Here is a 15,205-nt window from a genome sequence, read left to right as displayed (position 1 = left end):
TAGGGCACAAGATACAACTGTATGAAAGCATGGAAATGATGAAATATGGCATACAACACATGTTCCAGCTCTGAAATGACATACAAAATGGCTCCGAATCATGCAAACAACTCACACAATGCATGTTGAAAGGCTCAAGTACCGAAGCTAGTGAAGTGTATTACATTATAGGTATGCAAAGCGATGCTCAAATGATGAAACCAACCCCAAACAGAACCTATGTAGGCCCAAAACAGTAGCAAAATGGGTTGGGATGATGACTTGAAAGGCACAAAAGTGAGGCTCATGCAATGGCTTGCAAATAGGGCATAAATGCACAACTCTAAAGAGCACTTAAAGCATGAAAAATATGGAAGTGTAGCACCCCTATAAGCTCTAAAATATCATGCCTAATGATGCCAAAATGTGTAAATAGCTCAAGCTAAGCATGCAAGGGACCTCCAAACTCAAAGCTAGTCAATGCTATTACACTACAAGTATGCATGGCAAGCATCATTCAACCAAGAGGCCTCAAAAAAGAGCTAAGGCAGCCCAAAATATGAACAAAATCAGTTTGGAGCATGGCCAAAATATGCTAACATAGAGGGCCAAAACAACATGCATTATAAGTTAGTGAACATGATTTACACTACAAGCATGTGAAGCATATGAGAGGCTACCAAACCAGCCAAAAATAGAGTCATGGCATGCCAAATGATGGCCAAAAACCCTCTGAAACAAGACCAATATATGCAAGAATGACATGCTCCTTTGATAAGCCATGAAAGGGATTACTCTACACATGCAAGAAGAAAGCAAAAGGGGACCAAACCAGCCATGGTCAGAGCCTAGAAAGGTCCTAGAAATCACCAAAAAGTGCCTGAACCAAGCCTCCAAATAGTATAAACATATGCTTCTTTGGTAGGCCAAAAAGGCTAGTAAATAATACAACAAGAGAGAGGGTCACCCCTCTCTGATTTTGACCCTCAAAACCACATGTTCACCAAGGCCAAGCAAAGATTAAATCAAAAGCTTTATGGCATGGCACAAAACAAGGCTATTTAAAGCATGTAACAGGGTAGATGACCTTCAACACCAAAATGGTCTTAAACAAACATCAAAAGGACCTCAAAACAAGACTTTTTTCAATTGACAAAAAAGCTCAAATAAGCATGCAAGTTTGGCTAAGAGAGTGATCAAGACAAAGCTTTAAAAGAGGGAAAAGAGATTACCTTTGAAGCTCAGCAAAACCAGCAACTTCTCTAGCCCAAAACCAACTCTTTAATCTCTGAAAATACCCTCCAAGAACCTCAGATCAATGGTGGAGGTGTGTGGCTATGAGGTGTGGTGCAATAGGCCAAGAACAAAGCACTTTTGAATCCAAAATGTAGAGATATAGAGAGGGATATATATTTTGCCTTAAACAAATTTTTTGGAACCTGGTATAAGGAGAGGGAGGCCCTCTCTTATAGAGGAGAAAAGGTTCAAGCTTCCTCAAGAAGCTAAAGCAAGGGTGCAAATCCTCCATACACGTATATGAAGGATACAGTCTGTGCCTTCCAACTGGCACAGCTGGCATCCACTCAGTCAGACAAAACAGGAGAAAGTTGGCCGACCAATTAAGGTGATCAGCCGACCACTTTCCCTGGTCGGTCGACCAGGGCAAGTAGTCTCCCAGAAAAAAAAAGTGGTCGGCCAAGGGTATTGGTGGTCTCCACTTTGAAAGCAAGCTAGTGGTGTGGTGGGAGACCAGCAAATGTGGCCCAAAGACCAAGAAAACCAGTTTTCAAACAAGAAAATCGGCTGGCAGGGAAAAAGTGGTCTCCAAGGAGAAAAGGTGGTCTCCCACCCTTGTACTACCTCCCAAACAAGGAAAACAACGTTCATGCCAAAAATGAACTAACACGAATGCAAAACGAGAGTTCGGGGGCAAAGCGTGCGGCCGAGTGCCCCGAAAACTGGCTGTTGAGCATCAAAAGTGGCGTAGGGCCACAAAAGCGGTCTCCCGGATCACAGTGTCCCTCTAGACAGAGGAAACAAGGTGTGTTCCAAAAATCATGCCAAACGGAGAATGTTAAGCGGTCCCGAGCCGAGGCGCGCGGCCAACGGCTCCGAAAATCGGAAACAAGTCTCCAAACGGGAACAGTGGCCTACGACCACGAAAAGTAACCTACGGCCACTGAGAGATGGTCTACGAGACCTCTCCCTCCCTTCGGGAAGGGAAAACAAGACCTGGTTCGCAAACCGAGGCAAAGCACAAAAGGGTCCCGAGGTTCGGGGGTAAGGCTCTCAGCAGAAACTCAGAAATCTCAGAACGAGCACAACATGCACCATCACCGAGCGCTCAATCGATGACGTCTGAGTCTTAAGGTCGGTCAAAAATGGGGTGTCTACAGTAACTTTTGCCACATTCACCTTCAAAGACGATGCACAAGAATGGTGGCTTCTTACCTTGGAGAAGGAAGATATTGTGCCTTGGGCAAGATTTTTAGAGGTATTCTATGAAAAATACTTTCCAGATTCACTACGGGAACAAAAGGCGTCAGAATTCATGCATCTAAGGCAAGGAAGCATGATAGTGGCCGAACATGAAAGCAAGTTTACACAACTAGCCCGATTCGCGACATACGTCATCCCCACCGAAGCTCGAAAAGCCAGGAAATTTGAAGCGGGATTGGATCCTGAAATCAGGGACAGGCTGGAGGTTTTGAAACTACCAACCTATGCGGCGGTGGTAGATCAAGCTTATATTGCAGAAAAAGGGATTAAAGCCTTGCGCTCCGGGGAACCGAGCCAGAGGAAGCGATTTTAGGAAAGAGATAACAGAAGCCCCGGTGTCGCGCCTTCCAAGAGAGTAAATACGAGCACAACCAATTCAATCAATTCAAGCAATCAAGGTCCTACAAATCCTAGAGGTAGCACCATTCTAGTTTGTAATACCTGTGGAAGGACTCATTGGGGACAATGTCGTCGTGATACGGGAGCATGCTTTAGATGTGGCCAAGTTGGCCACTTGCTGAGAAATTGTCCAAAGCTTACTAGTCCTACAGCTAGCCCCTCTGCACCAGTCCAAAAACCCGCAGTACCTGGAGGAGTAAGGAAGGACCAGAAACGTCAAGGAAGAGCTTTTGCCCTAGTGCCTAGAAACCCAGAAGTCACTGAGAATGTTGTGTCAGGTACACTTTCTAGTTGTGGTCACTTAGCCCATGTTCTCTTTGATTCTGGTTCGACTCATTCTTTTGTTACACCACACTTTGCTACCAAATTGGCATCAACACCCGAACCCTTAGGATACGTACTATCTGTGTCTTTCCCTTCTGGAAACTCTGCCCTTAGTACTGATGTATACAAATCTTGTACTGTATCCTTAAAAGGTGAAACCTTACACGTAGACTTGATTCCCCTTTGCATTAGTACCTTTGATGTAATCTTAGGAATGGATTGGTTAGCTACCAACCATGCCTCTATCGATTGTAAAGCCAAAAAGGTTTTCCTCCGGTCACCAAACCAACTTGAGCTTGTCTTCGAAGGAACTGGAGCCTCTCCCCCTCCATGTGTTATATCCTTCATAACAGCCCAACAACTGCTAAGAAAGGGTTGTTGTAGTTGTATCTATTATATGATCGACACTCAACAAGAGACCCCCACACTTGATGCAATCCATGTGGTTTGTGAATTTCCAGATGTATTTCCTGAAGACCTATCTGGTATCCCAATTGACCGAGAAATCGAATTCAACCATTAAAACCCAACCTGGTGCTCAACCAATCTCAAAAACCCCTTACTGCATGTCCATGGTAGAATTGAAAGAACTAAAAACCCAACTCCAAGAACTACTGGACAAGGGCTTCATCCAACCAAGTACCTCACCATGGGGAGCTTCGGTACTGTTCGTAAAGAAAAAGGGTGGTACAATGAAGCTATGCATCGATTACCGGGAGCTGAACAAAGTCACCATCAAGAACCGATACCCTCTACCACAAATTGACGACTTGTTTGATCAACTACAAGACACCCAAGTGTTCTTAAAAATTGACTTGCATTCTGGTTACCATCAACTAAAAGTCAAAACATAAAGCATAGAAAAGACTGCCTTCAGAACTCGTTACGGGCACTATGAGTTTCTCATCATGCCATTTGGCGTCACAAATGCTCCAGCGGCCTTTATGGACCTCATGAATCGAGTGTTCAAACCCTATCTTGATGAGTTCGTCATTGTCTTTATTGACGACATTCTATATACTCCAAATCACCAGAAGATCATGAGCACCACCTGCGAAGAGTTCTACAGACACTACGTGATCACGAGCTTTATGCCAAGTTAAAGAATGCGAATTCTGGATCACTAGTGTACACTTTTTCGGTCACGTCCTTAACAAAGATGGCATCTTAGTTGATCCCCAAAAGGTTGCAGCAATCGTGGATTAGCCACGACCTACTAACGTGTCTGAGATTCGAAGCTTCTTAGGCCTAGCCGGCTATTACCGGCGCTTTGTGCAAGATTTCTCGAAGATAGCTTCACCTTTGACCCAGCTAACTCAGAAGAACACGCCCTTTGAATGGACGGACAAGCAGGAACGTTGCTTCCAAGAATTGAAGAACAGACTCGTGATGGCTCCTATATTAGCACTCCCCGCGGAAACAGAAGGGTTTGTAATTTATAGCGATGTCTCATACAATGGTTTGAGTTGCGTTCTTATGCAAAATGGGAAGGTCATTGCTTATGCCTCCCGCCAACTAAAGACTCACGAAAGGAACTACCCAACTCATGATCTAGAATTGGTTGCGGTGATCTTCGCCCTCAAGATCTGGCGTCATTATCTCTACGGTGCAACCTGTGAGATTTAAACTGATCACAAGAGTCTCAAATATCTGTTTACACAGAAGGAATTGAATATGAGGCAACGACGATGGCTAGAATTTATGAAAGACTACGATATAGAGATCCATCACCATCCCAGCAAAGCTAACGTAGTAGCAGACGCATTAAGTCGAAAAACGACCAAAAGTTTGGCATGTACCCTTATTCCCCGCAAGATCCATGAACTGCTCGCCAACATAATCATGGAACCCAAGTTGATTGAAGAAATTAGAATCCGCCAATGTGAAGACAAACTTTTGAAGAAAAAGTACGAGGAACAAGAAAGCACGCCTGATCCTAACTTCACGATGAGCAATGGGATGCTAAAATTTTGGAATCGAATTTGCGTACCCGACCTTCCAGAACTCAAGAAAAGGATATTGGTAGAAGCTCATAGCTCGAGGTTTGCAATCCACCCTGGCAATACGAAGACGTATCACGATCTGAAGGAACACTTCTGGTGGACAGGAATGAAGAAAGACATAGCAAGTCATGTCTTCAAATGCCTGCGTTGTCAACAAGTTAAAGCAGAACATTAAAGACCTGCAGGGATGTTGCAACCACTCCCTATTCCCGAATGGAAATTGGAGCATATTACCATGGACTTCGTGGTTGGGCTACCGCAATCAGTCTTGAAGAATGATGCAAAATGGGTTATCGTAGATCGATTGACAAAGTCGGCGCATTTTCTACCAATCAGAATCATGTACTCTCTCTCTAAGTTTGCCACTCTATACATTAAGGAGATCATTCGTTTACACGGCACCCCAGTTTCAATCATATCCGATAGAGACCCCCGCTTTGTGTCTCACTTCTAGAACAAATTGTAAGAAGCCTTGGGAACCACTCTGAAATTTAGCACGGCTTATCACCCACAAACAGATGGGCAATCTGAAAGGATGATCCAAACTTTGGAAGATATGTTGCGTTTGTGTGTGCTAAACCTCAAAGGTAACTGGGATGATCATCTCCCTTTGGTGGAGTTCGCGTATAATAACAGCTACCATGCAAGTATTGGAATGGCACCGTACGAGGCACTGTATAGAAAGAGATGTCGATCACCTCTGTGTTGGACGGAAGTCGGAGACGGAAAATTATTAGGCCCCGAGATCGTGCAAATAACAAGCGATAAAATCCAACTCATCCAGCAACGAATTCGCACTGCTCAGAGCCGCCAGAAAAGCCATGCAGCTACACGAAAACGAGACTTAGAGTTTCAAATAGGCAATGATGTGTTCCTAAAGATCTCACCAACAAGAGGGGTTATCCGATTTGGAAAGCGAGAAAAGTTAAACCCACGTTACATCGGCCCATTCGAGATACTCGAAAGGATTGGTTCTCTGGCATATCGCCTTGCGCTTCCACCTGAACTATCCAATGTCCACAATGTGTTTCACGTTTCGATACTTCGGCGATATCTTCGGGGTCTAGAGCATGTTGTCAATTATGAGAACTTGGAAGTGCAAGAAGACCTCTCTTATGAAGAACAACCTGTACAAATTCTGGATCACCGTGACCAGGTCCTCCGAAATAAGACTATACCTCTCGTGAAAGTCTTATGAACAAACCATCGTGTCGAAGTGAAAGTCTTATGAACAAACCATCGTGTCGAAGAAGCAACGTGGGAAACTAAAAGCCAAATGCGAGCCAAATATCCACACCTCTTCGAAAACTAAGGTACGTCAAGTTTGGGGACAAACTTTTTAAGGAGAGGAGAAATGTGACACCCGAATGTTTTAAATTTAAATATTGCATTAAATAGAACTCAAAAAATAAATAAATAATATATATATATATATATAAAATAAAAATGAATAAATAAATAAATGTATAAATTAGGAAATTGGGAATTTATCGATTAAATTGTTAAGGAAATAAATTGTGAGATACCACACGTTAGATATTTTAGAAAAATAGTAAGTGATATTTTATAGTTTGGTAGTGAGATTTTTGGACATTAACCTAACGTATAATTATATGTAATTTTAGGAATTATGACTTTTAAAATTGGAATAACATAATAAATAAATAAATTCTTCAATGTAGGAATTAGCCAAAACAGGAGTAAATCCGGGGCAAGGAATCGGTGGGCAGGAGACACGTGGCATGGCCACGTGTCATTTCCATGCATGCCCACATCCCATGCAACTCAACTATAAATAGAGAGGACTCTCTTCAGTGACCTTCAAAGAAATCTAAGGCTTATTCATAGTGTTCCAGTAGCCTTGTTCGGTAGAGTTGTAGGAAAGTACTTATGACTTATGCCTAAACAGTTTATAACTTATAATTATGAACATAAGTTGATTTTTGACTTATAAATTAAACATCTCCTACCCCACTCAAAGAATAAGCTGATTTATAACTTTCAAAAAGCTATAAGCTATAAGTTATAAGCTAAACCAAACATATCAAAATAGTTTAAATTAAGCTGAAAGCTGAAATAAGCTGCTTTTAAGTTCTGCCAAACAGGCACAGTGTAGCGTCAAAGAGTGAGGGTATAGCTGGAGTTGTAGTAGCAAAATTAAAAGGTAAGGGTCAATCTTAAGGTGAGTTTTATTTCACCTTGAGTTACTATAATGTGTTTTTTACATGTCTTAAGTTACCCTAATATATTTTACAAATGTTTTGAGTTACCACAATTCACTTTATATAATTTATGTTTATGGTTAGGTTAATGTTTCAATTACGTGGATTATTTCTTGTGAATTCTATTTGCTTAAATTAAAACCCATGGATATATTTGTTTAAATTTTAGAAATTATTTGACAATGACCTTGTAAATAATTATTTTCTGTAAATACCACCACGGGAATCCCATGCCTTGGGAGACTTAAATAACCATAGGCCCCTGTTTGACTACTTTGTGGTTCTCTGTTTATCATGGATCCATTGACCCCTATTCTGATTGTCACTCGAGTAACCCCCGTTATGTTCTATTTTGTACCGTGGTTATAGTCATTTGTTTCAATTTCTGCCACTTAATTAATTTGTGTATTCAACTTAAATTATGTTAATGTTTTAGCTTAAATAAATATCCATGGCTATTTTGTGCCCCTATACTCACAGTATAATATTTCTCACTCTGCTATGTGCTTATAGCTGTTACCCTTTTCAGGTGACGAGGTTTAGCGGGATCATAATGGAGAATGAATCGCTGTGTTGTTTTTTTTTTTTATTTCTTTTTTGATTTTTTTAACTCTTTTTTTTTTTATCGGACTCTTGTAATACAATAAAGTTCAAATGACTATGTTTGTTTTTTTTAAAAAAACATTCGGTACCCAATTTTTTTTTATTTAATTTATCCGTTGCGCTACCACTGCAGAAATTTTTGTATTGTTTATTTTATCTTGTTACGACGCCAAACCTTTGGGTACTGGGTTGGGTCGTGACAACTCTAGCATGAGTATTTCGAAATTTTGTCATCTTGATGGTCAAAAGCAGCATTGAAATTGCAAGAGATATGCAGCCACAAAATTTCTTCCCAATTTTCTTATCTTTGTTTGTACTAATTAAGCGTTGTTTTTTTGTTTATTGAAGAATATCCAAGCATAAAACATGCAAAAGATGTCTCGAACTTTTGCATCTAAATAACACATGGCCATTTGAACTAAAGACGAGTCAATGACATCAATGTTGGGAAAAAGTTTTGATATGGCAGATTAAGGTCAAGTTTGGGAACTTGTAAAAAAGTCAAAAAGTCAATAAGTTACTCAAAAAGTTAAAAAGTGAACACTATTCACCAAAAGTCAACAATTACGGCTGCACAACTCCTAATTCGAATTTTTCCCTACAAATCAATTTTTACAATTTTTTATTACACATTTTTCCATAAAAAGTCAAAAAGTTAACCCAAACATCCATATTTTCAACCTCAATTTTTTAGTCCAAAAAGACAAAAAGTGCACTTATTTAGGACACCCCAAACAACCCCTAAGTCTGTCATGATATTTCGGCCATAACTTTTTACTCAAAATTTAGATTTTTGTGAGGTTTGCGGGCATGGGAAAGATGTTTCAAGGATCTAAAACTTTATGCCTAATAGAAATTTCGTGAAACAGCTTTTTTCTTCGTCAAAACTGAGCTGGAAGTTAGCTGAACTTTGAAATCCGAAAATTGACATGTGATTTTTATTTTCTATTCACCTTTGAAGGGTCATCGTTAGACAAATATATATATATACATATATATATATATATATAAGAACCGCATAGCTGCTTGAGGTTCGTAATTACGCAAACATTCTTGTCAATTATGAAACATAAATATTTTATTTTTTAACAAATTACAAATACACCCATAAGATTTGTTTAAAATATGAATCGGTCCTATAATAATAAAAATTACAACTATCATTTGTTATAAATTTTAATTTAACACAATACTTTGGGAAAAAAAAAACTATTCTCCTATGCATTAATAAATTATCAAAATTGTTTATTGAAAAATATTTCTCATATTATTAAAAATTGTTAATTGACTTAATGATTTATTTATTAACAAAATGGTTAACTGAAAAATATTTTTCAAAAATTGTTGATTTACTTATTAATAAAATTAGTCATTTGTTTTGCGAGTACAATTTATATATTAATAAAATTAGCCATTGGTATATATATATAAATATATATATATATGTATTTTCTTCTACTTCTTCATTAGTTTAGTGAATTATCTAAGTAGTTTTTTTTTATATGGGAGAATTATCTTCGTATTTGCTTTATATTTATCTGTTGAGAAAAACTATACATAATAATTTTTTTTACAAATTCGGAAAAAATGTTAAAGACTCATCAATTCACCCAAAATGATATGGTAATAGAATTGGAGTCTACATCATTAGGTGTATAACAAATCAAAAAATGATACATATCATACCACATAATTCTATCATATATCTAATGATTTATTCTATTCAATTTCATAGAACAATATTCTAATTTTTAAAAAATTATCAAATACAAAATTTAAACATATTGTAATAATAGCCCATGCCTTGCACGGGCCTTTTTAAACTAGTATATATATATATATATATATATAAGAGAGATGAGCACAAGGGAGTTATCATTCATTCTATCTTCTTACTTTGTAAGTGTTTGATATCATATAATGTCCTGCTAAAGCTCTTAGCTAAGGCTAGGGGTGAAACTTGTAATGAAGCAATAATTTTTCCTCTTTGATCCTCCAATGTTTTGCAATGCATACTCTTTTAATTGATTGTTTCATATATATATATATATTTGAAAAGTTTTTGTTACTGCAAAATCTCTTGATTCATCGTTAACTTTAGGTACAATGGATGTTTGGAATTCCCTGAGCATCAAAAACTAGTCTTGTAGGTTTTGATCAATCAATTTAAAGATTAATCTTTTGATGATATTTTGAACTATCACCGTTCGATCTTCCAATTGAGATCACTCCTTAGTTAATTATCAATTAAGTTAAAAGTAGGATCAAGAAAAAGAGTTAAGGTTTTAGTATTAGTGGATTCCCCATGCCTTAGCCTATCTTCTATTATTGTTTTGAACTTTTTAATTTCATTTCATCAAATTCAACCATCACTTTCCTCAAATCAAAAACATCCAATTAAAACATTTGCTAAATTAGTTTAGTTTCTCCTTTGCTACCAATCCCTGCAAATCGATCTCGGATTCACTGGGTATAGTATATAATACTTTGCGACAACTTGCACATGGGTTAGCACTTTGGGGTCGCAACAGTGGGCAAAAAAGAAATAGAGGCACGCCATAAGTACGAAGGACATAGTCCATACCCCAATAAGTAAAGGAAGCCATTTGGTCCTTTAACATGTTTTTGGAAATACAGGATCCCTGAGATCAATCAACAATATGCAATACGTGAACTTATTAACATAGAAAAAAAAGACAAAATTTTGATCATACCTGTATTGAAACCATGAATTGCTCTAAGCATTCCGCCAATTCCAGAGCCAGCCTATTCAATTGAATGTTTAAGGGATACAATAACAGAAACAGTAGTAAAATAAAAATAGGAAGTCAATTTTAAGGGATACATGCGACTTACCGAAAAGTCAATTTTAGAAAAATTCAGAACACAAAATATATGATTTTATATATTTATTATGCCAAACACAAAAGTATTTCATTCCAAGATAATAAAAATGTAGCATAACACTAATTTCTAAAGTATAAAGAAGGAAGAATTTATAAGTATAAATTTATATATTTTTTTTCTTTTTATCATTGTATTTTCAAAGTTATTTTGTTCAAACTCATATACGTCTAAGGGATGGACATTTGTGTTCCCTCAATTATCCGATGCATGTTTAAAAATAATGACACATTTGGACGTGTCCGACAAATGTCGAGAAGTGTCTGATGATTGTCAATGCCGGACACAGACGCACACCATAGAAATATCCATGCTTCTTAGCCACAAAAAATGTACATCGTATGATGCCTTTACAAATCATCCAAAATACCAAAAATTCTAACATAGCTTGATCTGTACAAAAATGGGCTAGAGGCAAGGAAGAATTCCAATGGAATGACCAAAGCAATATTGATTTTGGTTGATTACCTATACAAATATGAAGTTAAGATCCATAAGAAAGTTGACCATATAGTATAAATAAGTAAGATTGAACACGACTGCATATTTGTGCACAATTATCCATACTTTCACAGTTGTCAAATCAGGATACGAATTGTACGTGTATCGTATCATATATTGCAAGATTTTTTTAACACCTTTAAAATATAGGTAGTAAAATAAAATTATAATTATAAAAAACACAAATACTTTGTGAGAATAAAACACCAAACGATTTAAAATCCTTAAAATTGCAAATGTAAGGTTCTTTAAATTAAGAGCTCATTTTGGAATTCGCTATTTTAGTTTGCTTTTTGACTTTTTATGAAAAAATGTGCAAAGAAGTAGAGAAAGTGATGTAATAACTTGGTAATAGCTAAAAAGCCACTGCCCAAACAATCCGTAAATATATGCACGCAACAATACTTAATGCATATAAAATGCAGAACAGGGTTAAGATCTGTATAACCAAAAAGGTAGACAAAAATAACCTTCTACATAAAAATAAAAAATAAAAAAAATTTAAATTGCTAAAGAAATTTAAATATTCATGAAACATATGTATCGCATCATGTATCGTATATGTATTGTAAGATACATTTAATTTAAAATGTGTATTGATGATAGTATTGATTTACCTCTAAAAAGTATTAAATTGTAATAACACACATTTCATTCATCAGGATCACTTCCTCACACAATACAAACAAATTCAATATTTTGTCGACTACAACTTTTCCCCTTAAAGAAAAGAAAAGGGCAGAAGACCAAAAAAATGACAACAGCATTCAATAAAGTTCGCATATTTAAAAAAAAAAATGACAACATTGATTTTGAAGCAATCAAGTATTCTTAAGGCAGCTTTTTAAAGAGAGTTCCCAAGAGAAACAGCTAGACAAGCCTCCATTTTTTTTGGTAAGTGTTTTATTACTAAAAACAAGATATTACAATATACCTTAACAAATGTACCCATATATACACATAAACCAAAGGGCCTACACTCTCTTCAAGAGAGAAACATACAACTCTCGAAGAGAGCCACACAAACCTAGCCTGCCCAAAATAATTTTTACTCAAAGCACAGAAGGCAAGACAAAGAAGTAATTAAAAACACACTGCCATGATAGTATTGATTTATTTTGAAGAGTCTGGGCAATATAGGATAAAATAAGAACTTAAACAGCAGCCAACAAATGCCTCTACTACACATGTAGACAATAGGATCTTCATCCCACCAAATGCGCTATACTCATCCAACCGCAGAAGTCACACAAATGATAAAATAGCACCTTACAAAAATTTCAACTGGACCACAAAATTCTAAACCAAGCAGGAAAATGCCCACACCAGTTAGAAAAGATGTGGACCTAACTCAAAAGAGTTCAGCCCTGAAAAAGCCACGATGAAGATTCATACTGAAATCAACCACTCAGACCATTTCCAATCCCACTCACGTAAAGTGCATCTGCTGAACACATCATCCACATAGCATCCAAGCTTTGATAAGGATGAGCTATCCTCCCTAAAAGATCTAGCCATTGCAAGGTCATGAGTACCAAGAAACAAGGTACATAATTGCACTCCTGACGAAAGCAAACCCCCAAAAACAACAATAACACATCTAGAAAAGACTAAAGAGAGCCAAACTAACTAATTTCAGCAACAGACAAAACCTGAACTGGTTTAACCCACAAGGGACCATAATGCCAAAAACATTTAGCCCTTTACATGGACCTCATCACAAAAGAAACAAAGCACCAGTCTAGACACATCAACCAAGCATGAAATTGAAATCAAAAGCAAGTAAACCAGGATGAGGAAACAAGGATGAACCACAGATCCGATCAGCAAGAGAAAAGTATCCTAGATTTTGCATTCGAAGTTATATTAATAAAAAAATGAATTTGACCTATGCAAACAAACAGGAACTCTAGGATCCAAATTCATTGATTGCATCTAGAAAGGGGTCCAGCTGCCTAGGGGTGTAAAGTCATTCCCAAACCCACAAATATTATAACCTAAAGAGCTCAACTCAAATTATGGATTGAAAAATGCATCCCAAAATTGAAATATATTTGAATACATAATTTTAGATGTTTATAGATATTGTAAATTGACAAATATGATTTTGAAATCTATGATGTGCATACATACATACATATATATGAGAATCAGATAACTTATCACAACTGTAGCATCATGTAGTACTGAAGTGATGGTCCATTCACCATTGTCCTGGTTATTTGGTAGGGGGAAAAAAAAAACAGAAATCCACGGTAAGCACTCAAAAGAACATTTGAGAAAACAAGTACTATGCATATATGTATGCATATATAGAGTGAAAGATAGAAAGAGTACCGCATTAGGGTTTAAGAGAGAGAGACATCGACGGCATCGAGGCGAACCTAAGCCCGGGTTCATGGTTGGGTCATGGTAGAGGTTGCCGAACCTCAGCTTCTCTTCGTATACCTCTCTCATCCCCATCTTTGAATCGATTGCACCACTCCTCAAAAGGATGAAAAGAATTGTTTTAGCTTACCTATGAATGAGGTAGGGCCTTGTATTTATAATGAAACAATATTACAAAATAGGAAACGAAGATTAAAAAAAAGTATTAAATCTGTGATTGACATAACCACAGATTTTATACACACTCCCCTAATTACAATATCACTATTTCTTAATTCCAACACTACCATAATTATAATATCACTATTTCCTCATTCCAACACTTCCCCTAAGTTGGTTTGAGGATATTCAATAAACACAGCTTGCTGATAGACGACTAGAGTAATGCTGGGCCTACAGACTTGGTGAACTTATCTACTAACTGCTCAAAAGAAAAGACAAAGGATGGTCTCCCAACACTAATCTGAACCTTCTCTCAAATGAAATGTATATCAATCTCTATATGCTTAGTACACTCATGTAGGACAAAATCAAAAGACAGCATGATAGCAGACTTGTTGTCACAAAACAAAGACGTTGGAGTAGTCTCCTCAAATCCCAACTCTGCCAAAATATAACGTAGCCATAGAATCTCGCAAGTGCCTTATGCCATAACCCTATACTCAGCTTCTGCAGAAGACCTAAAAACAATTGCTTGCTTCTTACTTTTTCATGATATAAGATGATCCCATAGAAAGTACATAAGCTAGTAGTAGAACGCCTATCCGTTCTAGATCCTGCATAGTCAGCATTAGTAAAACATGAGAGTCCAGATTGAGGATCAGCAGTGAAGAACAATCCCAAGCTAGGAGAGGTCTTCAAATATCTTAAGATGTGATGAACCGCATCAAGATGTTTTGTACGAGGTGTATGCTTGAATTGGCTAACCACACTAAGACAATTTAAAAATAAATAAATAAATAAATAACGGAGGCAAATTATAGAATTATTCTCAAAGCCATAAAAGTGCATATTACATAGCATTTCAATTTTCAAAGGTAAAATAATCCACATTTCAATCTCCAATTTTCAATTTTCAATTTTCATGTTTTTTAATTTTTACTATTTTTTTAAATATTTTAAGCAATTTTTTAAATTTTTAGATACACCTAACATAAATACACTTAAAAAGTATACTATTTCTAAAAAAAATCTTTAAAAATTCACTAAATAACAAAAATATAAAAATTTAACACATTTTCATATACTTGTGTATTTTATTGATTTCTTAAGATATTTTTTGACAAATATTCTACTTTTTAGATACATCTAAGTAAGATGCATCTAAAAAATAAAAATAAAAAATTGCTTAAAATTTTAAAAATATCCATTAAAAATTTTAAA

The 15,205-nt window shown here is 36.6% G+C and overlaps 1 protein-coding gene across 1 annotated transcript; it reads right to left on the bottom strand.

The window, feature by feature from the left end:
* Positions 1–10,318: 10,318 nt before the first annotated feature.
* LOC114257821 (uncharacterized) lies at positions 10,319–14,561 on the bottom strand. Its single transcript, XM_028197628.2, has 4 exons — positions 13,772–14,561; positions 13,572–13,648; positions 10,744–10,795; positions 10,319–10,671 (listed from the first exon to the last, which is right to left on the bottom strand). Exons 1-4 carry the CDS (start codon positions 13,895–13,897, stop codon positions 10,444–10,446), a joined length of 483 nt encoding a protein of 160 aa, XP_028053429.2. The 5' UTR covers positions 13,898–14,561; the 3' UTR covers positions 10,319–10,443.
* Positions 14,562–15,205: the final 644 nt, after the last annotated feature.

Source organism: Camellia sinensis, chromosome 12, assembly GCF_055761805.1.
Source record: "Camellia sinensis isolate YWXY chromosome 12, ASM5576180v1, whole genome shotgun sequence".
Classification (NCBI taxonomy): domain Eukaryota; kingdom Viridiplantae; phylum Streptophyta; class Magnoliopsida; order Ericales; family Theaceae; genus Camellia; species Camellia sinensis.
Note: the sequence above shows the minus strand (reverse complement) of the source record. Positions and strands in the feature narration are given on the sequence as shown.

What these genes read in the sequence shown, in the direction of transcription:
- LOC114257821 (XM_028197628.2), bottom strand. Translation starts at nt 13,897, where the DNA reads ATGGGGATGAGAGAGGTATACGAAGAGAAGCTGAGGTTCGGCAACCTC. An exon ending in TATCTGATTCTCATATATAT is followed by an intron (nt 10,796 to 13,571) that starts GTATGTATGTAT and finishes TCAATTGAATAG; the next exon opens with GCTGGCTCTGGAATTGGCGG. An exon ending in AATTCATGGTTTCAATACAG is followed by an intron (nt 10,672 to 10,743) that starts GTATGATCAAAA and finishes GATTGATCTCAG; the next exon opens with GGATCCTGTATTTCCAAAAA.